The 26563-nt window shown below is 36.2% G+C and overlaps 1 protein-coding gene across 4 annotated transcripts in view; it reads left to right on the top strand.

Annotated features, from left to right (window-relative positions):
* The window catches only part of ATAD2B (ATPase family AAA domain containing 2B), an 82136-nt gene that overhangs the window by 12267 nt on the left and 43306 nt on the right, over nt 1–26563 (top strand). For 3 of the 4 annotated variants that reach the window (XM_084512896.1, XM_084512895.1, XM_084512894.1), the window contains exons 2-16: nt 3256–3410; nt 5573–5619; nt 6659–6812; nt 9014–9116; nt 9659–9767; nt 11062–11178; nt 11736–11811; nt 13507–13605; nt 14818–14929; nt 15790–15905; nt 16724–16898; nt 17703–17791; nt 18790–18949; nt 19888–19978; nt 25515–25826. In XM_084512896.1, the coding sequence (XP_084369022.1) occupies nt 3256–3410; nt 5573–5619; nt 6659–6812; nt 9014–9116; nt 9659–9767; nt 11062–11178; nt 11736–11811; nt 13507–13605; nt 14818–14929; nt 15790–15905; nt 16724–16898; nt 17703–17791; nt 18790–18949; nt 19888–19978; nt 25515–25826 (1915 nt within the window). Of the gene's footprint in view, nt 1–3255; nt 3411–5572; nt 5620–6658; nt 6813–9013; nt 9117–9658; nt 9768–11061; nt 11179–11735; nt 11812–13506; nt 13606–14817; nt 14930–15789; nt 15906–16723; nt 16899–17702; nt 17792–18789; nt 18950–19887; nt 19979–25514; nt 25827–26563 lie in introns of those variants that run through there. The other variant, XM_084512897.1, reaches the window with a different exon arrangement.

Raw genomic sequence — 26563 nt, 5'->3', positions numbered from 1 at the left:
TCTGCAGTTACATTCCTCATTTCTTAATTCTCAGGTTTTGTGCTTTTATCACGCATTTTTCTTTCTAGTCCCAGAACATTTTCACGCTGTGTACTGTTAAGTAATAAGTTTCTGGGTTGAAACCGAAGTAGTGTTTTCAGTCATTCAAGGTATAAATGGTTTGCGACCCAGTTACTTGAGGGAGCAAGCAGAGTGCAGAGGCATCATTAGACCTCTTTTGCTATAAATGGGAGGAAGTGCTGGGGAGGCTGCTCTCTGTAAAGGTTTCTCAAATTGGAATTAATTTCTTTTCTTGTTCTCGCGTCTCCCAGTGCAGCTAATCTCTTGAGAGTAATGAAAACTCCATCTCCGTGTTTTACTGCAGGTAGCTGACGAGTCTGGTTGGCAGGCTGGGTGTGAGTTGATTCTCCAGAGCTTAATTTTTTAAGAGCATTAAGTGGAACATTGAATTTGGATGCTTATTAATACGTGTAAATTTTCAGTGATTTCTTTCTGTTGGAGCTTCGTTATTACCTTGCAGCAAGGTATTTTGTGTGTTAGGGGATCTACAGCAGCTTTGCTAACTGCAGGTAGGGTTTGGGCTTCACTGTCTTCAAATTTGGACTTGCTTTGTACTTGCACCTCGCTGGGACGTGACTGCTCACTGCATTGCCTTTGACCACTGCATAGTCAGGAGGAATAGAGGACAAACCAGGACCATCAGCTGATTTTTGAGCCTTCGGTTGAGAGGCAGGGAACTGGAGGACATGCAGAGAAAGGTGGCCATTGCAGACCTGGGAGGAGGAAAACATGCGTTATTAATTTCCCTGCTCACAAAATAGCTTTAATGTTACCCCTCATAAAGCTTCACTACTTGTTTGTTCCCCTTTCTCAGCTTCATTTTCTCGGCCTGGCCGAGCCGGTTTGAAACTGGTTCTGTGGCTTGCCTCGAAACCCTGCTCCCAGCCCTGCACAGCCGCTCGGGTCATTTCAGAAAGCACCTCCTAAAACCAACTGCAGGAGGGCGTGCTAACACCTAGTGGGGTATTTATGCGAGTCCACAAATGAGCTTGTGGCTGGTCAAGGGATAAAGTACACGTACAAATGCTTACTGTGTTCAGAAGGGAATAAATACGGTGTCATAATAGGGAAAAGTCATTTTCTTGTGGGTGCTGGCCATCCTGCAAACTGTCTGGCTGTACACTGTGTTGTACAGTGGAGCTGCTCTATACACAGAAAGGGTGGTTGGTACCTGTGCTGTCACTTTGCCTAAATCCTAGCTTCTGATCCCAAATCCTGCTTTCTGTAATTTAAAGTTGTGCTCTGATCTTCTAGTAGAAGTATCACAAATAGTAGAGGGAAATTATCGCGCTTCTTCGGGAAGTGCATCAATGAGGAAGAAAACAGTGTTTCTGTTCTGTTTTGTTGCATTTGGTTTGTTGTCGAATTCCTAAGGCTGAATAGTAAGATAAACATCTTGCTTTCCCTGGGCTTACCTCAACAGGTAAACAACTGTAATTAAAACTACTTCTAAAATGGCATGCGAGCGTAGGCTGGTTAGAAGCTAATATGATACCTTTGTATTCAGTATTTTCAGTACTATTACAAGTATTTACCAATATTTATGCTATAAATAAAAATATATTCCATAAATAACAGAATATAATGAATACTGTATTTAACAATTTGTTATTAGTATAAGTATTTAAGTTAATATTAGTTTAAAAATGTCCTTGGGGATGAAATGTTTAGGTGTGATGTAGACAGCACGTTTCACTTGCAGCTTTCTGTTCTTGCTCTCACCTTTGCTATTTACTTGTGTTTTTTTTCCTTGTGTTATCTTTTATGTTTTTCTCATCTTTTGGTGAAATGATTCAGCTGACTAAGCAGGTAAGAAACTAATCCAGCTGAAGAAAAGCGAGCATCTGAAGCTGTAGTGGACTGGTTTGGTTTCTGGGTAGGTCAGATAAGCACCAGGATAAGACGGGGGGGTTGCAGTGGTGCTGCTGAGCCTGGGGTTCAGTGGTGCTGAGCTTCTTTGGGTCTGCTCTCTCCCTGCACTGCACCCATGCGGCTGGTTTTCTGTAGACTTTGCCACTTCCTATACATGGTGCTGTGACAGCCCTTCTTCCTCCTAAGTTAATCTTTTTTATTCCTCCCCCTTGGGTGCTCGAGAGATCCAGAATTTGAATGATTGTCTGTAGCGCAAAGCAGATGGTTGTTGCTGATGAGCCAGATGAATAAACTGGACTTCCACAACCATCTCCTTGCATACAAGTAAAACTATCTTTTTTTTTTTTTTTCTTAGTTTGTCCTTGCTGACAGTTCCTGGACCTTGGTATTTGGAAATTGGTTGTTGCAGGAGAACATACATACATACATACATACATACATATATATTTTAACTCACAAGAACAATCTTGTCTTAAATTTTTGGTTTTCAGAGTCTTGCTTTTTCCTCCATAGCTCACCATGACAGCCTCAGATCCTCCTAAGTTGCCTGTCCGTGCACTACTTATGGACAGAGCTCTCACATAACTCCTCCTGTCTTCAAGTTTCTGTCTGTTACCACCAATAAGCCACAGAGGAAGAACTCTGGTAGTGTTGTGGTGCTTTTTCTAGGTGTTAGGACTGAAGCTTCAGTGTGTGTAACGCTGCTAACAATTACAGGAGACTAAAAGTGCCGTAGAAGTACGTCTGCTTGCAGTTGCTCCTCAGTTGCCTGTTTAGCAGTAGAAGGAAGGTATTGCAAAACTCTTGCAAGACAGAAGAGTGTAATGTGACTGTTTAAGCACTTTAAGTACAAAGATAACGTCAGTGGGATAAATTCATGCCGTGTTTCTAAGTATCTTAACTTTCCTCAGTCCTTTTTTCTCTTTATTTCACAATGAATTCATTTTCAAGTAGGGTAGGGCTGGCAGTGTCATGTAGGAAATACAAAGTGCAGTGGGTCAGAGAACCAGAATGCTTGTTCAGGAAAAAAAGGTTCAAATATACAAACACTTAATAGTTCAAAGAAAATGTCTTTATAGTTTCCAGTAAAGTTTTCAGAATAAATATTTTTCATGTTTTGGGCAAGCCAAACACTGAGAGTTTGACAGGGGAGTGAGTTTAACCTTCGGAGTGCCTGGCTTTATTTATCATCAGTTACACCTGACTGTGTTTCCATTAACTAAAGTTATCTTCTACCAAGCTTATTCTTATTTTTTTTTTTTCCTACAAGGACACATAAAAATGAGCCAATTAAGCGTGGTCTGATGCCTTTTTTCTTTTCAGAAAGATGAAGGCAGTGATGGTAGTTTGAGCGATAGCCACATATCTCCTCCCGCCAAACGTACCTCAAAACATGCTGATCCTGTGTGCAAAGACAAGTCAAAATCACGCAGCACTGGGCAGCGAGAGGAATGGAGCATCTCAACTGGACAGTCCAGGTAACTTGGTTACTAAGAAAAAAATGAAGTTCTGTCAGATTTTCCCATATTTTTGACTCGCTTTCTCTATTTCTGCAGTGAACTGCAGCTTACACTCGAGTGTATTTTTGAAGCATGCTATTTCATATAGTTTCCTTGTTATTTTAAGGCTCCAGGAACGGGGGTTATATCAGTCCTCTCATCTCTGTGCTTTCTTTCTATGCAAATGTGTGCTAAAATGGAAAGTAATTTTTATTTCATATGCAGTCTGAATTCTAGATTCCTGATACATCCAAATTTAGTGACTTAATTGGTATTTTTGTGTACTTTGTCTATAAGAAGACATGACATTTTAATAAAGAAATCAGTATTTCTGCTGTCTTTAAGGAATAGATAATGGTCAAGTTTCTTTCCATTGTCATGTTCAGCCTCTTTTCCCCATTTGGCTATAAAGACTGAAGTAAACTATTATGTTTAATTAAACTCGAAACCATGCCGTATTTTTTTAACTCAAAAGAGGAGTAATTTATTTCATTTTCTAACTATTGATTAATAATATTTCCAAAAGCATTCTTGTGTTCACAAGATTACAGGTAATTGCGACATTATAGACTGTATGTTCCTGGGCCATGAACATTCAGTTAATAGTGATTCCTTTGTAGGTAATATTTCGTATTTCTGAACAAATTGGAGTTCTTACAACACTTGGTATAAAAGAGTGACTTCAATTCACTACAGGACAGTCATCTGCTAGGATGATGTATTTAGAAACTGTATAAACTGTAAAACAGATTATTATTTTTTTTTTGTTTGCTTTTACCTTTTAAAACAGAATAAATCGAATATAGTATATTATGTGGCATGGTTGTCTAAAATGTACTGAAACTCATGCTTTTTGTGTACAGGTTTGTATTGTAGATATTAGAAATGCAAAGAGATAAAAAAAAAAAAAAATTCTTAATGCAGCTGGGAGAATTTAGATCGCTGTGTCAAATGAAATTTGGTCAGGATGCCAAAGCTCTTGTTGTTACATAGGAAGTGCCATGACATGTCCATGCGTCTGAGCTTTTTTGATTTTTTTTCTGCTAAAATCCAAAGCGCTGTGCCTAATAACAATCTTCAGTCTTTAAGACTTTTCCCAAGAGTTTTGTTGCTAAACCTTCATTATAATCAAATTTTACTTCTTCAGTTGTGGTTTCTAAAAAACTTAAAATATCTGACCAGAAGAACGTTACTGGAAAGTTGGATGTGCACATGATACGTAAATGTGGCTTTCTGTGTTGCTACCTAACCCTTGCAAAAATCCTTAGGTTACCTTTGTTTCGTAAGTGTTACACATTTCTTAGGAAAATAATAGCAGAAGCCCACATCTTCTATTCTTCCATTAAGTTGACTTCTTTCTACCGTGTTGAACTCTTGGTCGTGTTTAAATTCATTTAGTATTACTAAGATTTCCCCTCTTTTTCCTTTTCCCCATCAAATTCATTCTAGCTTTTCAGTTTGAGAACAGGGTGTTTCTTCCTATCCAGTACTGGTGTGCAGTATATGCTACAGTTCACTTGTCTGTAAAATACTCGGTGTTTCTGAGGGTGGAAGAGAGATTAAAATATATATATTTTTTCCTTTTGTGTGACTTATTTTCCCTTTTCGTGTAACAGTATTGACAAGTTTTTGTTAACAGTCTGTCAATAGCTGTAGAGTTCTTGTTCATTTGTATTCTATGCTAAAGATTCTCTCAGACTGTCATAAATCAGATTTTTTCATTTTTAAAGAGAAAAAGTGAACAATTGTTTATGCACTAAAATTTCAGAAAACTGCAATATGTTGTTTTCTCAATCTATGAACTAGTAGAATAAAGTTAATTTAAAAATAAGGACTATCAGAGATTGATAGAGGAGGACTAATAAAAAAAAAATAAGGGACTAGTAAAAGAGATGTTTGGATAATAGGGGGGTTTCGTATAATTGGATTTGGCAGTTTTGCACTCATTCCAGTGTTGGGCATGAAGCAGGCTTCAGAGACTAAGAGTCTGCTCTTAGTTTCACAAAGGTTTTGAAGTCATGGTTTATTGTGCAACGTTTTTAAGTTGGAGTTAACTTTTAAAGTTTTATTTTCATTGTGTAACTTTTGCTTGGCTAAGAAATGAAAACATGATTTGTATTTCTAATCTAATTGTTTCCTAGGTTAACTTCTCAGCCTGGTGCTACACTACCAAATGGACGTAGCTTATGTAAGTGTATTACAGCCAACTCTTTAGTATCTACTTTTACATTTAATGATTTTATGTCAGTGGTTTTCGGTTGCATATATTTTTAATAACTTTACTGATTACTCGTTTTGACCCAAAAGTTTACTGTTTTGGCTCAGTTTCCTTCTGTCAACATCTTGGATGCTCTCTATGGACATGGGGAACATTCTCAGATGAAATTCCATTTCTCTTCTCAATTCAGACCTCTTGGCCATGATCTCGATGTCTTCCTTAATTACCAAATTTACTGTTAGGGACTAATTTTGGCCTTCCTCTCCCAGCTGGTCTCTTTAATTTACTTACTCTTTTTGCTCGTTTAAGATTTGGCCTTCTGTGGTTCTTAACATTACTTACTCCGTTATTGCTCTAGAGAGACCTGCCTTGTCTGCAGCTCCTCCTACCTTGGAACAGCTTTCCTCTTTGCTTCTACTGTTCAAACTCACCATCTCATTTCATAACTCGGCTAAAACCATGCTGTCTTTCATGTCCCCTTTTCATAAATGGTCTCATTTAATTCTGTGTTGACTCTGTAAATGTTAACTCATTAAGCATTTTTGGTATTTTTTTATTATTTATTGTGGTGCCTAAGGAACAATCAGGAGTGGGATCCCTTTTTTTTTTGGCACTGTACAGAGTAGCTGGTACATTGTTTGTGAAATCAATGTGTTGTATCTGACCTTTTGATATTGCATTTGGAGGACTCAGAATTGAAACTGGGGGCCAAGTGTGCATTTTAGTATTGATGTTGACTTAAAAAATATTGACTGGATATTTGAATATCAAATTTTTATCTTAAAATAAGATCTATAATATAAGGAAACAAGCTCGAGTCTGAAGAAATAGCTTGAAAAACAATTTTGATAGGAATTATATATATTTCTTTAGTGTATATAAGGGTGCTTGTATTGTGCTCCTTAGTTACTTCTGGTATATTGTTCTTGTTAAGTATTCTGCTTATTAATTCTTGTTTGTGAAAATGTTGTTTCCTGCATTTTAAAGTAGTAATACAAATTTCTCTTAGCTCTCAAAAGCCATCCCCTTCGAGGGGAAAAAAAGGGAGATGGGGACCATGCTTGCATAAACGGAGATATAGAAGTCAGAAAAAGTTGTCGGTCCAGGAAAAACAGATTTGAAACTTTGAATCAGAGTTTATTGTTTGATCAGCTAGTAAACAGGTATGTGGGGATACTTCAGTTGTATTCACAAAGCATCGTGATGATTTTTAATGAAGTTAGAAAACCCTGTCTTCCAGTGCCATCTCTGTGTTTGACTGTGAGACCGTAACAGCGTGGAGGCAAGCCAGGTCGTGGTGTGAGTTAAAGGCTGGCTCCTGTGCTGCAACTGCCAACGTTACCCATGCACTAAATGCAAAGTAGCTTACTGGGCTTGTGCTGAGGAGTAAGCTGTTTTGTGTTTACCCCTGGATAAAACCGTGTGCGTTGGCAGTTACTGCAGAGTGCCTAACGTGCTGGAAATCCACACCCTGGTTTGTCTCCTAGTAACCTGTTTATGTAGTGATACCTAAATGTGATGTAAAGTAGTAATTAGCAACAGCACTTGGAAAGCTTTCTAGATCTTGCCTGTATGATTTTGATCATAAAATATCAAAAGTGTGTAGCTTTCTTTTTTGTTGTTTTTTAATTTGTTTTCTTTTTTTTTTTTTTTTTTAACCATTTGTTAGTAATTCACACAGGATTGGTGTCACTTTTTGACATTTACTGTGCAGACAAAGTAGGTCAGAGAGGGAGGCACGGTCTGGTCTGAGCATAGGAATGGGAGCCAGAAATATTTTGGTGAAATATTATTTCTGTGTGGCCCTGGGCAGGTCACTTAATGTGTGTCAACTTTCCCACCTGTAAAATGGATTTTAATAGGCACATCTGTGAGAGATTGCTTGCTAGTGCTTGAAAAATTATTTATGCATAAACATTTAATTGCCAAGTATGATCTTTATTGCTAAATGTATTCTGTTGATTTTTTTATTAATTAAACATTCTTTTCAATTTACCTAGTAACTACTTGGTATCAGTTTACAAATTCATATTCAGTTACATTTATTTTTCTAGTTGCAATTCAATTTCCCCCCTCTTATCAACCATAGGAAAAAGTCTACCATGAAGATTGTAATTTGATAAGATCATGGTACTCAAAATCTACATGAACTTCTACTGATAACTGTGTGTCCAATAATCATTGGAGGTTTTTAAGAATAAGTTAGATAAACATCTGTCAGCAGTGATTTAAGTATTGTTTAGTTTATTCTTGCCTGGCAAAGTGGATGGATTTCTCTAACCCCCCGACCCGCAGCCCTGTTTTCTTTGATACTGAGTTATAGCATAATTTTACTTGAAGTAGTAAATGTCACACATCACAGATACTTGAGAAGAATTGTTTGAAATGGAGAAGGGCACTCATAACAAAATCTTGACTTTTTTTGACATCCGTGGACTACTTTCTAGGCAGGGTTTCACTCTTCAGATTTACTTTTAAACAGCTTGAAAGGAAGGAAGTGAAAATTTCTGCCTTCTTACAATTACTATACAGTTATAGTAGAATTCCAGAGGAAATCTATTACAATCACCATAGAAAGCAGTAAATAGATGGTCAGAGCAGGTGGCCAAATATTTGCCTTACTTTGCGTAATTCCCTGTTGTTTTCTTCCTTAGCAATAAAGTGTTTTGGACAAGGTTCTAATTCACATACCAGCATTGTTTTGCAATCTGTTTACAAATGCTTCAGATAATGAAAATGTAGTCTAATTAAATAATAGATGAGAAGTGGTAGAGTAATGAGCTCAAATAACGAACGTTGAAGCTCTAGGTGTTACTGATCTAACAGTTCTAAAATCCTTTATTTATTGGTGTCTCTCTGAGACCAGGGTAGGAGGATATGTAGCTTACAGGGTGGAGACATTGACTGCTTTCCCAGTATTATAATTAGTGGATAAAAAGCTTTACTGTCTTACTCTGCAGATCTGACACCTTCCTAATCAGTTGCAAATTTGTATGCTACAATCTGCACTGAGCAAAAATAGACTGGAAAACATTATAACCTAATTTGAACCCATAGCATCAGCACTTCTTCTTATGCATACTTTTTAGTTTATATTCTGTAGGTTCATCTTTCAATTTTCTTTATTGCGGTTAGTGTTGTACTTAACTGATAGATAGATTCAGGAAGTGACCTTAAAATTTTCACATATTAAGCCATTTTTATATTTAGTCAGCTTGCAGACATTGGAATAGCCATAACAGACCATAAAAATAGATATGTTAAGCTATTGCATACTATGTGGAAAGTTCTGCATGCCTACTATTTTAAGGCTGATTTTTATTTTTTTCTCTATTTATTTTGCTAACTGTTGCATATATTTTAGTACTGCCGAAGCTGTCCTACAGGAAATGGATAATATTAACATCAGGAGAAATAGGCGGTCTGGGGAAGTAGAGCGGCTGCGAATGTGGACAGACACAGAATTTGTAAGTGCAGTGTCTCATCTCTTGGATAAAAGTACTATGAAAAGGGGAACATGTTTGTTTTCGTAATTCCCATGCTTTTGTTGGTAGCTCTGCCAAAAGGTTTCAGATCCTCATCAGCGGATAACATTAAAAAACTTGATAAACTCAGAAGAAAATTCACAGAAGTGATATGTATGTTGGTAGAATGTTAAATCTGATGAATTGAATTGACTGCCGTGCCCTTGTGATGTGCTGTGGTGGTCCTCCTTTGGTTTGAAGCACAAGCAGGTAGTCTGAAAACAGGACCAAGGGCTGTTACCTACTTTGTTCTCTAAAGTAGCCTCATACTGATTACTAACGATGTATTAGATAGTATAGAGGGGTTTATCTTACCACCCATTAAATTTGAAAATATTGTTTTTGTAGCCTACTTGTGGAAGGCTCTGTTGAAAAAACAGTTGGGGGCTAGAAATTGGATGTAGTATTACTTCCTGAACTGTGGGCTAACAACGTAAGTGATGTGGGACAGTTACTGACAGAGGTGTATGATATTTTTATTACAGGAAAACATGGATATGTATTCTCGAGTGAAAAGGAGGAGGAAATCACTGAGGAGAAATAGCTATGGGATTCAGAACCACCACGAAGTGTCCACAGAAGGCGAAGAAGAAGGTACAGATTGTATAGGATTATAAAGCTTTGTCTGAAATAACTATAAAACAAAGCTCTCCTGAACATAAAATAGCAATATATTACGCTACAGAAAATAATTTGGTTTTGGATCTGGATTTGGAATTATTTAATTGACCAATTAATAAAAGTATTGTGGGTAAGTAAACACTGAAAAAGTTAAAATTTAGGGATCTCTACAAATAGTTTTCTTTAAACAAAGCAATCCAAATTTATCTGAAGTAAGTAGAAAAAAGCTTGTTTTCTAAATATGTGTATTCTACATTCCCTTCCTCTTGTTTCCTGTAATACAAAAATAATGGAAACTTTCCTCATATTCCCTGTAACAGTCCTCTGTGTTGAAATCAGGATGTGGTACATGTAGCCCACAGCTCTGCGTGTTCTAATTGACTCGCTATTTCTCATACAGTGGATGACTGTTACCAGAAAGACTGTGTAATTGTCATCTCTGCATCTTACTTTTAATGAAAATATTAATTAAAAGTCTCTATTTTCTATCCATCTACTAAGTTTTAGAAAATGTGTAGAAACTATTCTATTTGAAATTCTGAATTCCTTTTAAAAATTGTTTGCAATTGCCCAATGGGTTAAAATTTATTAGAGAATGAAGGCATAATGGCCAACTCTAATGGCATGATCAACAGCATGCTTGGTTTCCTTAGGAAACCAGACTCAAACTTGACTTAAGGGATCCATACAGGACACAGCATAGTGTCTTTTGATTTTTGAACTAAAACCTTGCTGTAGGTTATTTGGTCTTTCCTAGTTAGTAAGAACACAGTCTTAATTCTGAGGTCCAGGGACAGAAATAGTGTTCATATTAATAGATGGATCTATGTGGTAACTTTATTATAGTGTGTTGCTTTGGTCTGTGTAAAAGTGATACTGTGGATCTTAAAATTAGAGTTATTTTTGTGCTATGTCAAATATTTGATGTTCCCAAGCAGCTATGGGAAAAGAGAGAAGAAAGGCATTTTCTTAATTTGAAGGATAATTACTGAAGGAAACAGATGACAGATATTTGCAGTTCACAGCTAAAACTAATTTGGTTATACTTTTCTTTCTGTTGTTTTTCCAGAACCTTCTGTGGGAAACTGAAATAAGTTTTTACAATAGGCTGTAGATTTGTCTTGGTCTTCAAATTCCTAGTGATTTACAAATCAGTGCTAATTAGTAGGAGGAGGATAGTTCTCAATGGCCATTAAAATGTTTAGGGTGAGGATAGTTCTGGCATCAAGAAGATGAGTTCTGAAGTTTTCTCTCCACCCCCCAACAGAGTCTCAGGAAGAAGATGGAGATATCGAAGCAGAAGAAGCTGAAGGAGAAGAAAACGACCGACCGTATAATCTAAGACAGAGAAAAACTGTTGAAAGATATCAGGCCCCTCCAATAGGTGAGTAACTAAGACAGTGCTTGTACAGTTCTGCTTTTCTGACTTCTAGGAATTTCACGGGTGTGGGAAGGGAAATTGGATAACTGCTCCTTATCCCTAAAAGAACTCCCATGCAGTGTTTAGTGACTTTCATTCTTGCCTCTGTTTTAGTTCACCATGTGAATGTGACTACTGAGAACAGTGGTTAAGTGTGGATTTTGGTACTATCTCTCGTGCTTGCTGCCTCATTGGACTTTGCACATACTGTCATACGCTGGGCTCAGGGTTGCAAAGAATTTGACAAAAATTGAACTCCACCATCTAATAAATAATGACATAGCAAAGCTGCTGATTTCTTTGCCTCTTGAGTGATAAAACTAATTCATAACTAGATAAATTGCATAGTGGCAGTTGCCACATTTTGCAATGATGAGAAATTTCTTTTCTTAATTTGAGCTAATGGAGAAAACAGTGATAAAATTATTGGTAAGGGAATAATCTACCATTTTTGCAGCTGCATTTAGATTAGTTCATTCTTTTTTAACTGATGTTACAAACCTGTAACTTCTCTTACTCAGTGCCAGCTCACCAAAAAAAGAGGGAAAATACACTGTTTGATATTCACAGATCTCCTGCGAGAAGAAGCCATATCAGGTAAATGTCAGTCTTTTGGTACGTAGTTGTTTACTCCCCTTAAGTATGATTCTATTAGCTTCTGATTTTCAAAATATTCTTGAGTTGTATGTTTTCACTCATGCATATGAATGGGTCTTGAATCGTATCTCAGGTTCAAATCCTGATCAGCATACAGAAGTGAATTTCACAGCGTTTCATGAAGCTTTTTTTAGAAGCTTTGTGATGAGCAGTCTGGAAAGTGACTGGAAATGGTTGTTTTGCCAGTACTGGAACAAGACTTCTGCACTGCACACCAGATTTTTCTGTAAAGGCTTTTATTTAGTGTTCAATTCCAAAGCAGCAGTTTAGATAATGTCAATTTTCTATTCTAGAAGAAAAACTAAGAGTGGTTTTTTGTTTGTTTTCTTCTAGTTCAAGTTCCATCTGAGTAGTATTAGCAATTTAACATAAAGTTAACCAAACATGATTTTTGACTTGGATCTTTCGTGTCAAAGAAGTCTGTAACATACCAAGTTCTCTTGTGAACACTCAAAAAGATTTATTTAACAAAATAGATGAATTTTTGTAAAAACAAACTTACTCAGAGCCTAAAAAATTTTAACTCTGTAGCAGGATCTTAGGGTTCTACAAGTTTCTTTGTAATATAAATAATGTATAATTTTGAGGAGAATTTTATTGCTTGTAGTGTATGTTTTGTTGGATGATCTCTGAACTTTTAATTGCTAGTAAGATGTAAAGAGTTTGGAGGCAATTATCCCTTTAGCTTTAACATGTTTATTGCTCCTCTTCCATTTTATCTGTATTTCTCTGGGTATTTTACACTTCTACAGAAGTTCTCTCCAGTTGCATAATGTTCTTTTTGATACATTTTTAAATGCACTTAATTTTTGATCATTTTGCTGAAAACTGTTTTGCCTAATTTTCCTTTGGCAAAAAATAGCTCATCAATGTATTATCATGTTCATACAAATGATGAAACTCTCACTGTATTCACTAAAAAGACATTAGTTTTCCTATTAGCTGATTCTTCTTAGTTCATGCAAAAAAAAAGAGCTTTTTCACACACACGAGTATTTTTGTGTAGAGAGGATGCAATGATATGCATTATCTAGTATTTTGAAAGAGTATTCTGAAATACTGTCATACTACAATAAGAAATGGGTCGTGCATACTTTGAACAGTAATTTTACTTAGATTCAGAAGTTAAACTAGCGTAATACTTTGTAAAGCTGCTGCTGTTCTGCTTTAACCTCATAAAAAGAGAGCATATGCTTTAGGAAGTATGGAATATTTTAAAAGAATAGAGGAAAGCATCAAACTGAGTAAGGAGACCTTGATATTTGTTATGATAAAGTTGGCTAAGGGTTGGAAGTTTCTACTTAGCTGTTTGAACTCAACAATGTGAGGACTGACTACTTAGTCACATTTGTTGAAGTAACATGGACTGGATTTTATAGGGATCTACTGCTATAGGAATGTTCATGTTGATATTGGACATCCTTGAGACAGTAAAAATGACGTTTCTGCCCTGCTCCCTCCCTCCTGCTCCCCGGGTATTTTGATATCTTCTTAATAAAACAAAAGTTTGCATGTGTGTGTTAAATGTGAACAGTACTGTATTTGATGTTACAATTTTGTTTTGTAAAAAAATCAAAACAGGCTGTACAACTGTGAAAAGGACTGAGCTTTGTATTTATTTTGATATTTAAATAGGAGAAAGAAGCATGCCATTCACAGCAGCGATACCACTTCGTCAGATGAAGAACGTTTTGAAAGAAGAAAATCTAAAAGCATGGCCAGGGCAAGAAATAGGTATCAAAATATCTTTGGTCTTTAGGAGTGTTTTATTCTTATTATTCAGCAGAAAATCTGCTGAAAATAAGTTAGTATTTTATCGGTTCTGCAGACTTTTTGGTTCTACCTTGGATTGCCTGCAGCCATAGTGTAGGAGGATTGCTACTTATATATTAACGTAGATTTTGAAGTCTTTTGAAGAGATAATTAACAACAGTGATAAAAAAGATCCAAAGATTAAAAAAATAATCTGTTTCATTCGGCTGTCTTACAAGACATAACTTTGTCAGTTAAAATGTATTTTTATTCTTGGTGTAAAAACAGAGTAACTAGATTTACGTTGGTACTTGGTCCCAATTACTTCAGGTGTAACTTCAGGTGTACTCCCCAGTGCTGACTCTTCATATCTCTTACTGTTCTGTAACAATATGTACATTCTACACACGCAACATACAGTCTTTTTACCTTGCATTTTCCTACCAGTTATCTAAAAGTGGAAGATCTATAACACCTGTCAGTAAATCTACTTAGATATATTTGTAGGAAGACTGTTTTCTTTTTATGCTCTTCTTTTTCTATCTCTCGTTTGCAATATCATTCCTTTTTCCAACCTAACGAGTTCCAAAGACATGTACAACTATCAAAAGTGTAATTGCAAGTGTAACTGGTATGTTACTGGTACCTTTCTTTCTCCCTTACTCTGTGTATTTCGCCTGGTTTAGTACCTGTGTAAGGACTTGAAGCTTCTTTGAATATGCCGAGAAACTGAATCAGGTGCATATGATTAAGGATGATCGGAGAGTGCACCTTTTTTGCTCAGCTTTTTTTGTGTTAAATCAAAATAGTGTCCAGTCTTACTCTCCAGAATGAAATACATATATGCAGTCATAACACTATCTTTAAGGAACTACCAGATCTGGAACAATAATTACCAAAATAACAAGATAAATTTGGTTACCTCATCAAACCAGGAAGTTTCTTTTTAGGTACTCTGTTTTTATTGATACACAGAAGAATTAGTTCTAGAATTCTTTTATCTCAGTCTTGTAACTAACTTTTTTTTAGTAATAGTTTTGAAATTGGATGAGTAAGTTTAAGCGATTGCATGAAAATTGGTTAGCTTGATGTCTGTTTTAATTTAGTGGAGGAAGCCATTCAATCTCTTGTCTCTGTCCATTCCCTCAAAAATACTAAAACAGAACAATATTTTTTGTCGTTGTGGTTGAACAGGTGCCTACCTTTAAACTTCAGAGCGGAAGACTTAGCTAGTGGAATCCTACGAGAACGTGTGAAAGTTGGGGCAAGCTTGGCTGATGTTGACCCTATGATTGTTGATAAATCGGTACGTTCAGTTAAAACTTCTTTTTCCTTCCCCCAGTTATGCATAAGCAGAATTCACTGTAGTTTCTCATTAGCGTTGAAGTTAATTCATTATATACTCTTTGGTCTATTTTAATTGTTCTAAAGCTGTTGTCTGTTTATTATTTTGGGCTATAAAGCATTTGCTTTTGGCCTGTAGCTGCCCATCAGGCTGCATACATACCATCAATCAGCTCAAATACCAATTTTTCAGCTGTATTTCTTTATTTACAGCCAGTTTTTGATTACTTGTAATACTGGAAGCTGTGATATCCTGAGCAGTGCAGAAACAGGTGTATTGACCACCTGGGGTTGTCCATGGTGCTAGCCACGTTGGTACTGTGCGGACCTCACACAGGATGTTGGTGTGGATCTTCAGTATCCTTGCTGACAAATCCGACTAAAGGGAATGTAGTCCAGGAACCCTCAGCTTGGCTTAGCAAAAAAAAAAAAAAAAAAAAAAAAAAAAAAAAATTAGAAACTATGTACACTAGTTTATGATGTGTGTTTGTGGAGAAGCTGCTGAATTAGTAGTAGAGCTGATCCACCGTCCAGAAGTATTTCAAGTATATTTATGTTACAGTGTGCCTGGGTTTAAAAATGCTCTCCAACGTGGGCTGAATTTCTGTCCAGGCATCCCTGGCACAGTTAGTTTGTGAACCAGTCACCTGGGTAACTGAGAATTAACTTTCTCAACTTTTTTATACTTGAGATGTCTTCTATTTTAATATTTTTTGATGAATGCATTGCTATTTGCAATTCTTTTTCCAAATGCACTGGTTTATAAGTAAAGGTTTTTTTGTGAAAAGCCATTGCTAATATGGACTTTGCTTTTTTTCCAAGGTGCGTTTTGATAGTATAGGGGGATTGAGCCATCACATCCTTGCACTTAAGGAAATGGTAGTGTTTCCTCTTCTCTATCCAGAAATATTTGAAAAATTCAAAATCCAGCCACCAAGGTAGGTATATTTGCTCTTGTTGTATTTTGATTTCATTAAACTCTGAAGTATGCTTCCTTTGAAAACACATAGGAGACTTATTCTTTCCCTGAAGTGTTTACAGTTCAAATAGACTTACATGTCTGTAACTCCACTTGTCTATCAGAATACAATAAGCAGGATGAAGAGTACAAAAATCTAGTTTACTTTTCTTGTGGTAAGGCAAACTTCTTTGTGATTTTGTTGAAAGAGTTCTCAAGTGTTCTATTAAGGTAGCCTTAGTACCTTGACTTTATTATCAATAAATACAATTATTATCAATAAATATATCAAATTATCAAATGACTGTTATCAAATAATTGACTACACCAAGCTAAATGCTCATGTTTCTTTTATAGAAGTAATCTCAGTAACGGTATATTATGGTTTTAATGACAATCAGTCACTTCAGTTAGAGATTTAAATGGGTATACATAAGTAAATTGAAAATTTTGAGATATTTTTGTCATTTAAAGGAAATACATCACTCCAAAGAAGTAATAAAAATTGACTGAAGTATTAACAAAGATATACCATTTCAGGAGGTATTTAACTAGAGTAAAGCAATCCTTTGGAAGCTTAAGATCCTTCTGACTGATGTGCTTTACAAAGCAAAGATCTACTGATATGAAAGCATAAAACATACATGTCTTAAGAAGTCATGTTGAATATGCTATGTAATAATAATAGAACTTAAGTCTTTCTTCTCCAGGCTCCCTGTCTTCATTATAAAATTTGACTTGGAGTTTTTCAGGAGACGTAAAATAAGTTTGTGACTGTGTTGATCCATTTATCTTCAGGGGCTGTTTATTCTATGGTCCTCCTGGAACAGGTAAAACCTTGGTAGCTAGAGCTCTAGCTAATGAATGCAGTCAAGGAGACAAAAAGGTGGCTTTCTTTATGAGGAAAGGAGCAGACTGTCTCAGTAAGTGGGTTGGTGAATCTGAACGTCAGCTTCGACTCCTTTTTGATCAGGTTAGAAAAAATACATATTTTTAATATATGTTCTCTGTGTGCTTTTTTGTTTTGTTGCTGCACTGTGTTCTAGGCAGTCCATATTATTTGCAAATGAAACTAAATAAATGTTTTCGTTAATCAGGCAGGCTTTGTCCAATTTATATATTTAGTTGAAATAATAAAGGAATACTGAAATGACAACATTTTTTGACTTTGAAAACTGAGAGGAAAACGTTCCTGAACTTGTCCATTAATGAAATAGACAAAGTAGTTTGGGTGAAAATTGAAAAAAAATTAATGTAAATCAGTGAGTTTGAGTTTAGCTGGCATGTTCAAGATCTGCTCCTTAAAGGAGGATGCAGGATTGCATCTGCTATGTATATTTTATTACCCTTTTTTTGGCTTGAAAGGTGATGGACAGAAGAGAGTCACATAAAGCAATGAAACGTAGTTGCTCAAACAAGCTGTTTTCAGACATGTCCAGACAAATGGATAATGGGCAGATAAGATGCTGTTTTCTGTAACTGAGTATAAGGTGTCTCAGTTTATGTTCCCTTTGCTGTCTTCAATCTTCAAAACACAGTAAAACTGATACACTGGTGCCATCTTGCTTATTCAAAGGAGAATGCAGTCTTTTTGCTTTGTCCAAAGCAGTACGGTAGTTGAAAATTCAGTTTTGTTTTCAGAGTACACCTTTTACCACAGGTATTTCAATATGTGTGCTAGTTTAGCATGTTATTGCTTTGTAATCAAAATAAACTGTTTTCAGTGTTAATGGAGTAACTATGAATTAACAGTGAATTCAATTTTTTTGCACACCAGGCATACTTGATGAGGCCCTCTATAATCTTCTTTGATGAAATAGATGGCTTGGCTCCAGTTCGTTCTAGTAGACAAGATCAGATTCACAGGTACTATTCTTCATGTGCTACCAGGGAAAATACATTATCTTGGTAAACTCTAAAGTATGATTTTATTCAGTTTCCAAGAAGGATTTTTACTTTTGCCTAACAGTAGTTACACTAGAAAGGACAGATTGAGATTTTATGTTCTGGAAAGTTACCTTTTCAGATTTTCAGACAGACTGCAATTTGCTGGGAATCAGCTTCTAATGGAAGTGACCTTTCAGCTGTATTATCAACTAAAGATTCCCATAGCTTTCCCTTTGCTTGCTGGTTTTATACTGTAAACAGATTCTGTTACCATGCCAATGGAATAACCTGTTGAAAACACTTTTTTATTCTAAAATTTTAAATTGTAATGTTCTGTGAATGAACTGAATACTTCTATCCTTTTGATACTGGATGATACGGAAATTTATCCTGAGTTACTGCCATATCATTTTTTTTTTTTTTTGAAACATTTTTGTAGAAGTTTACTTTTTGATGTACTTTTCTTTCTGATTGCCTTCAATCTCAATTTTGCTGTGCTTTTTATCACAATGAAAAAATAGTGCATTTTATGGGTGGTGGCATTTTGTATATAGATTTCATTCAAATCAAATAAGGAGAACAGGAAGGAGACTTTGGGGACAGCAGACTAGGTTATTGGAAACATGTGGCTTTATCTTGATGCACCTTTCTTTTGCTTGGTGCTACAGTAACTCTAAATGACATGGTGCATATGCTGTTAATGGAAGAGATCTTTTCAGAGACACAGCAAATAGTTTGCTGAGTTCTCATTCCCCAAAAGGTATAAAGGAGGAAGTTTGAATTTGTAGTTCTTACTGGAGTTGTAATACTAAATCTAATACAGATTAAATCAAAAGACTCTTTGTTGATTTGAGACTTGAAACAGTTATGTGGTTTATTTCAATTTAACATGTTTTTGAAGCTACAAATGTTGCTATTTGAAACAGGAAACTATTACAGTGTTCCCTATAAGTTTTTTTTTGAAAACTCTCTTTTAGCTCCATTGTGTCTACTCTTCTTGCCCTCATGGATGGACTGGATAATAGAGGTGAAATTGTTGTAATTGGTGCTACAAATAGACTGGATTCTATAGATCCTGCACTCAGGAGACCTGGTCGTTTTGACAGGGAATTTCTTTTCAACTTGCCTGATCAAAAGGTAAAACTTAACAAAGTAGATTTATTGATGAGCTTTTTTTGTACATTACACATTTGAATGTCAATAACCAAACTTATGAAATACTAATTTCCATTAGTTCTTAAAAGTATGTTAAATTTTATGAAGACACTATCAATGTGTTTTTACTAAAAATGTACGTAAAGTTGCATTGAACTTGAAATCTTCAGAATATAGTTAAAAATAGTAACAGAGGTAAATTGTTTGCAGTAAACTGAACTGCTTAGCTAAAAACTTCTTTTTGTATCGATCTGTATTAGGACCCCTGAATATTTGGGTTTAGGAAGTGTTAGAGTAACAGAAAATATCTTTATGTATACTGCAAAGCACATAAAAATTGTACATGTAGAATCAAAAGTTATGTTTGTGCCAGGAATACTTCAGTTCGGTATTCTAGATTTTTAAAAATTCAGCCAAAGTATTGCCTGAATTTATACTCGAAAGACCCATACTGTACATGTAGATAATGTATTTGGATTCTGTACAGTTTGAAAATGAAATACTTTCCAACTTCATGTGTATGCACTATGCTACTCAGCAAAATATTAATTGGTGAGGCATTTGACAGTAGAAGCTGTTAATCACAGATACAGCAATTACAGATTCAATTATAAAATTAAGATAATTCCTACTAGAACATGAGTTCTGATCAGTTCATATATAATACTGATGTTGATTAAACAGCAATTAAAATGCGTAACTGTTATACTGAAAAAAATTAATGCTTATATGTAAAATTAAAAGACTGGAAAACCTTTGTTCCCAAGAGACCTTTGAGTGCAAAGTTTAATCTCATCTGGCTCAAGGACATACCAAAAATAGGAAAAATAACTTGCTATTTTCTTGAATAAATACTATATTAAAAAAAAATATGTCATGGGTTTGGCTTGCTAACTTTTTTACTTTTATTTTTAAATCAGGCACGAAAGCACATTTTACAAATTCATACCAGGGATTGGAACCCCAAATTGTCAGACCCCTTCTTAGGAGAACTTGCTGAAAAATGTGTTGGTGAGTGTTATGATGATAGTACTTTCACTGTACATGTTTTCTCTTCTGCGTTAAACTTGGAAAGTATATTAAATGCATCAGGATATTTATTATTTTGACCTTTTTAAACTTTTGTACTTTCAACATCTTTTTTTTTTGTAATAAAACATGCTTCTGTCTTAATAAAATACAAGAAGAGTAGCTAGTAGTTGTTTGAAAGTAAAATAAAATCACTTTTCCTTTCTGTAACTTCCACTTGTCCTTATATAGGATGCATACCCACAAAGAGAAGCAAATAGAAATGGGAATTGGAATCTTCAGGTATACCACCTGTTAAATTAGTATACTACAGATACGATAGGGAGAAGTGTTTTTTTTTTTTTTTTTTTCTGTCTACATATGGAGGAAAAAAAATCCATGCTTTTTTCATACTTTTCATTTTTTCTTGACTGGCATGTTCTCCTCTGACAGAAATCCAGCAAACTACCCGGCCTTTGTTAAGGTTTTTTTTTTCCAGATTGCTAGCATTGAACAAACCCAAAGTGTAGATATAGGTGGGATGGGGCGGGGTGAAACACCACACCATGAGTACATTAAATATACCTTTGGAGCGCCCAAAGACCTGCTGTACTGAATGGAGGATGGTTGTTCAAGACAAACCTGCTGTTTAAAAGCTAATCAGAAACAAACCCAAATATTTTTATAGTGAATTTAACAGAGGAAGTGACCCTAAAACACGCACTACAAATCTCTTCTCAACAATTTGTCATGCAAAGATACATCCTCTGTCAGTCATCTGCTTGGAGAAGCACTGAAGTTCTCAGAAAAACGACAGTCTCAAATATCTGTGCATTGGAATCCATCATCAGAGAAATAAGAACTTTAAATTGAACATCAGTCCATTCAGTCAGCTACAGTACATCCGAATTATCCTCTTCATCCACAGGGACATCTATCATCGAAGCAGCATCCCTCCGCTTTTGATGCACAAAGACCTCAACATCTTCTGGTGAGGAGAAAACATAACTATCCAGCAAACTCCAGATTTAAGCCTTGCCGGGTATAAGACAGCATGTGCCAAACTCATTTCATGTAAATTCTGCTTGATTTGTGCAAAGACGTGATGCTGCTTTGTTGGGAGAGAGGGGAATAGTTGGGATAAAACCCCTTTTTTTCTTTGAAAATTCACCAAATTTTTGCATTGAGAACACAATTATGTTTTTTAAAATTTCAGACCACAGAGAAAGCCATTTGTAGGTTCGATAGGAAGACGTTCTTTGTGCTCAGTAAAGCCTGTTCTGTGGAAAAGTCAGCTAACTGAAAGAAATACCATTTTCTGTTTCCTTTGGCTTTCCTGTTGTCCAGCCACTGTGCACTTGATTTTCTCCATTCTGTGTCTTGGAATTTAAATGTTTCCATACATCAAGATTAAAATCTTTTGACAATTACAGAGACCTTTTAAAACAGTTGAAGAATGGTTTATCTTCTTCATCTTGAGATTGCATCATCGTTTCTCTAAGTGAAATCTGCAGCAACTGATAATTTAAACAGGCATTCCAGATTCTTTGTGGCCGTGCAAGTTGAACTCATTGGCCCACTTGTCACTTTGATAGAGTACATACTGATCCATTTCCTCTTGTGTACAGTTCTTTTTTCTATTTAAAGCCCCTCCCTGTACCCCCACAGAAAAGCTGCCTAGACTCAACAGGCTTTTTGCGCAGCATGGTTTGTACCTCTCTCCAGTTCAGCAAACTTGGCAACACTTACCTATGAGCGTGTGGATCCTGATGAAGAAAACTGCTGAAATACTACCAAAGTAAATGACTTTGGGGAAGCAGCTGTCTGCGACTCAGAAATTTAAGACTGGGGGTGTGACTATAAGGAAATTACAAGCAAAAAGCCTCAGGACTTGCAAAATACAGATTATTTCCTGAAGGCTGATTTTTATCCAAGGTGTTACGGATTATAGACCTGTTAGGAGATTTCTGTGTATGTGTATGCGAGCATTAAAGACCACACTTGACTGAATGGCCACATAAATGCACTGAGTGTGAGACAAAATGAAGCAGCTTTGGGGAGAACATGGACTTGCTCGGAAGACCACACACTGATGTCTTACTGCTGCCTTCCATAAGCACAAGTACTTACTGCTGGTTTTGCCATGTAGGTGTGTGCTGGAGGTGGGCCACAGCAATCCCAAACTTTATAATCTTTGCTTATCTCTTGTGCTTACTTCATTGTCCACGTTCAGAATGACAGCACTCTGTGGTTAGGTAGACTATTAACAACAGCCTTGTAGGAAGCAAAATACACTAGCAACAGAAAAGGTTTGAATTCCTTCATCTTGCAGATGAATCTTTTTGCAACGTAAAAAGAGGGTTATTTAAATAACATTAGATACAATTGTAAAGAAGCAAGCCATCAAGATGCTTGCTAAGCACATCTGATTCTGTGCTTATTTTTGAAGCAGTGTTTTGTGACGAAATGGTTTATTGTTGCATCTTTCTTTCCTATCCGAGTGTAATGTTGGAAGGGGAAGTTCCAGCATTACTGTTCACATTGCTTTTCATTTCTCTTATACTGAATTTTGGTAACGAACTTTCCCTGCAGTCCATTGGAGGAGCTGTAGGGAGTTTCACTGCAGAAATTGCAAGTGGTCAAGATTGATAGACCAGATGTTAGACCTAGCTCAGCAGTTTGTTGTATTTTGGGGTGGATATTGGGCAGAAGAAAGTTTAGAGAGGGTGTAATTTATGCACAACAAACGTAGAAGAGTATGGCTTTAAAATTTCAGTGATCAAAATTCTTTGGAAACCTACATGGGAATCTACTTTTTTGCTGTGCTGTTCTTTCAAAGTTTCATGTCAAAAATACTCAGCTCAGTGTTGTGGTTAGAGGTGGAACAAAATGGGCTTCTTGATAAGAACACTTAATTTAGTTCTAAGTTGAGGTGTGCCGGTGTGTTTTGCCAACCAAACTGAACATCATCCTTTGTGGGATTCTTTAAAAATTGAATTAAATGCACTGAGCCTTGGTTATGAGTTAAAGTTTCAATTTAGACAAAGGTAAATTCAAGTTATTTACTCCTTCCACGACACATTTTATTTATTGTTCCCTTTGTCAATACTTTACTTTTTTCTTGTCTTAATCAGTGTGCATTTATTTCTTAGAAACAAAAAACTCTGCAGTGTTTCACAAGATACAGGATTTTTGCAGTTTTCCTGTTGCTGAAATGGATGTACAGTGTGCACAAGAGAGTCCCTCAGAAAGAGACGCCAATTATTACTCTTCAAATGTAATTGCTCCTGAGAAATGAAAAATAGAAACGGAGACTAATTGTGTATCCGATCACCTGAGAATTTAATTTTAAAAATAGGCTACAGGCTATTATTTCCTAATTTTGCCAATCCTTGGAGATGCACAAGCGGTGATTAAAAAGACTGTTAGAAAGTGGTATTACAGCATTTATTAATAGAAAAATTGGAAAGGACGTAGCTCCTGAGCCACTGAATCTTTTGTGCCAAAGATGCTAAACTAGTTTTTAAGGCGACAGGCCCCTGGAGTTCCATATATGTATCTCTTGAACATCTTTGGTTTAAGCTTTGGTTTAGTGCCCCTTAAACTTCTGCTTAATTCAGTATGCTCGTTAAATGAAAAGTGGACCAATTCAAATGGAAAACACACAACTGATGTTGAAAGAAAGCAAAATGTAGAGGAAAAACCCTGGTTTTTATTTCTCTGATGCAGAGGTACTGTTCAGTAGGTTCATGTCGTTGATGGAGTGTGCCTGAATGGTTTTGATTTTGTGATGGGGGTTAGTTTAAAAAACAAAAAAACCAAAAAAACCAACACCACCTTGGTAGTGAGAATAATTAGTTGCCTGATGATTTAAATGGATGTGTTTGAACATGTTTCAAATGTAACATGTATATTTAATTTTCGGGTGACTTGGGAGTGTGAATTACTAGCTGCTTCTTAAGTAACAATCGCAATGTGCGCTGACCACATCTGCACAATTATAATTACTAACCTTTCTGTGAAAATGGAAAGCTTAGTTTAAAAGTTGTGTAATAAGTCTGATGTTCATGGTGTTCTTTGTGTGATTGTTTCCTGAATTACGTTCAAGCGTGTATGAGAAACTCAGGTGGAATTTTAAGTCTCATCCACTTTGAGTTATCTTTATAGCTGAAAAGTTGGCATCTTCTATTATTATCCCCCCAAATTAATATAACTGAAAGATGGGAAAGGAAAATTGTCTGTCTCCCTTATTTTAATTGCATTGGTTCTTATTTTTCAACGCACTGTACAGAACCTACTTTGTTTCTCATTGCTATATTCGTTTTTGTAAAAGCGTGTGCCAGTAGCCCTGACAACACCAGCAGATAAATCGAGAAGCAAGGCAGGCTCCAGTTTTGGACTTGGTGCTTCCAAAAGACCAATACAAAAGTGGCATAGAAAAAGTTTGGATGGTGTAACACCTTGTGGGGAGAGGGGGCAAGCTCTGGTTAAAAAAAAATAAATAAATCAAGAACAATTTATGTAAGGAATTGATGAATTAGTACATTTTGCACTTTTTTTTTTTAGCAATACCATGAACTTATGTGATGGTATGTCTATACAACACACTACCTTTTCCTATAGTGACTGTAGTTCTCTAAAAGACTTCTCCCACTGGAATAATAATTTACCTCTTTTGAAAGATGGACCTTTGTGCTACAAAATATGGTGCCATATTAATACCTTTTGCTAAGAGATACGGGGAAAACTTGAAATCTAATTTGTAGCTGTAGGGAAAAACCCCAAACCATTAGCACTGCAAAAGATACAGGTGTTTAGTCTCTCAGTATTTGATAATCTGTTTTTCAATAATGATGGTTAAGCAGCTATCAGTAGCCACCTGTAGATATTTAGAAGCTAGACTGAATGAAAGTGTTTTTTTTTTTTTTTACTCTTTGGTTATATTAGTAAAATCACAAAACTGTAAGAAATCTAAAACATTTTCCATGATAGTAATGGTTCAGTTTTTTCCAAGGGTTCATAGTGTGTTTTTTTAACCTAATTCTCTTATTTATTCTATTCATTAACCGTTTTTCTTTATACTACTTATTTTCTCCTTCTGTAATAGTTTGATGACCATCCAGGATAACAAACCTTGCCTTTTTTCTAAAAAATAAATAAATAAATAATATAAAAAAAAAGGTGCTAACTGTTACAAATGGCTAACATACTTTAGACAGCATGAAGAAAAAGGAAGAGCGATGACACACCTAAAACAATGGGCTGAAAATAAACGCTATCTAGTGAAAACATAGGTCATTTTAACCTTCATACAGGATTCATTTCTGGCCATATTTCAATGTAACTGTACATAATTTCTTGGTATACAGCACTGTCACTGGATTACAACCTGACATGCTTTGGCAGATGCTTTGTGGACCCTGATAACAAAGTATTACTGATTGTTTTCAGCTTCAGGTGTGCTTGAAATGTATGCAGCACAACAGTGCTATTTCATGGAAGATATCTCTATATATATATTATTTTTTTTGTGCACTAGGGTACTGTGGAGCTGACATAAAAGCACTTTGCACTGAGGCTGCCTTGATTGCCCTGAGACGACGCTACCCCCAGATTTATGTGAGCAGTCAGAAGCTACAGCTCGATGTTTCTTCAGTAGTTCTCAGTGCACAAGATTTTTATCATGCAATGCAGAATATTGTGCCTGCTTCCCAACGTGCCGTGACATCTTCAGGACATGCGTTATCTCCTGTGATCAGACCACTGTTGGAACGTACCTTCGCTAACCTCCTTGTGGTTTTACACAAAGTGTTTCCTCATGCTGAATTCAGCCAGGGAGAAAGAAGTGAAGGTACGTGGCTTTTTGGTTTGTATTTGTTTTGTTTTGCAAATCATGTTTCAATTTAGAAAAAAAAAATCAGCTGGCTTTTTTGTATTTCTAGTCTGATGTGTGTTTGGCTTAGTGTTTTGTTCCAAGCCAACTGTACTTACATTTGATGTTTCATAACTATTTTTGCTGATTTCCAGTTGCTGTAGCATTTAATAAACTGTCCTGTATAGCCCAATATCCCATAGGCCCGAGTGCCATCTAGAAAAAAGGAAGACCCCTGAGTGACTTAAAATTTAAATATGAGAAATAATGGAGTGTAATCAGGTGGTGGAATAAAAGAAAATAACGAGAGACTTGCTCAGCATGTTAGGCCCTGCAATCAGTGTTCCTGTGCTGAGTGTCAATTACCTGTCCACAATTCCTTGCTTGTTACTGGGGCAGAAGCAGGCTGCAAAAGAATGGTATGGGGAGCTCACAGCTCAGCAGGTGAGCGTGTGCTTAGCCGAGATACCTGAGCCTGTGTCACGGTCATCAGCTGGATAACGAGCAAGTCCTGAGGCTTTCCTCCCCTCAGAGGGGCCTGATGCACTTCTGATCCTCTGAGCTGATTCTGCTGCGTTAGCAAGTTGAGAGCTATTTGCTGTTCTGTCAAGTTAGCTTTTTTGCCAAATTAGTGAGTAAAATCCAACGCACTGAGGGGTCCGACGCGTGCCAGAACCCTGCTGCGAGGGGAGCATCGCGAGTGCATCGAGGAAGCA

The sequence above is a fragment of the Aythya ferina genome (assembly GCF_964211825.1).
Source record: "Aythya ferina genome assembly, chromosome: 3".
In the NCBI taxonomy this organism is placed as follows: Eukaryota; Metazoa; Chordata; class Aves; order Anseriformes; family Anatidae; genus Aythya; species Aythya ferina.
The sequence above is the reverse complement of the archived record's forward strand: the minus strand, read 5'-3'. Positions and strand labels throughout refer to the sequence as shown.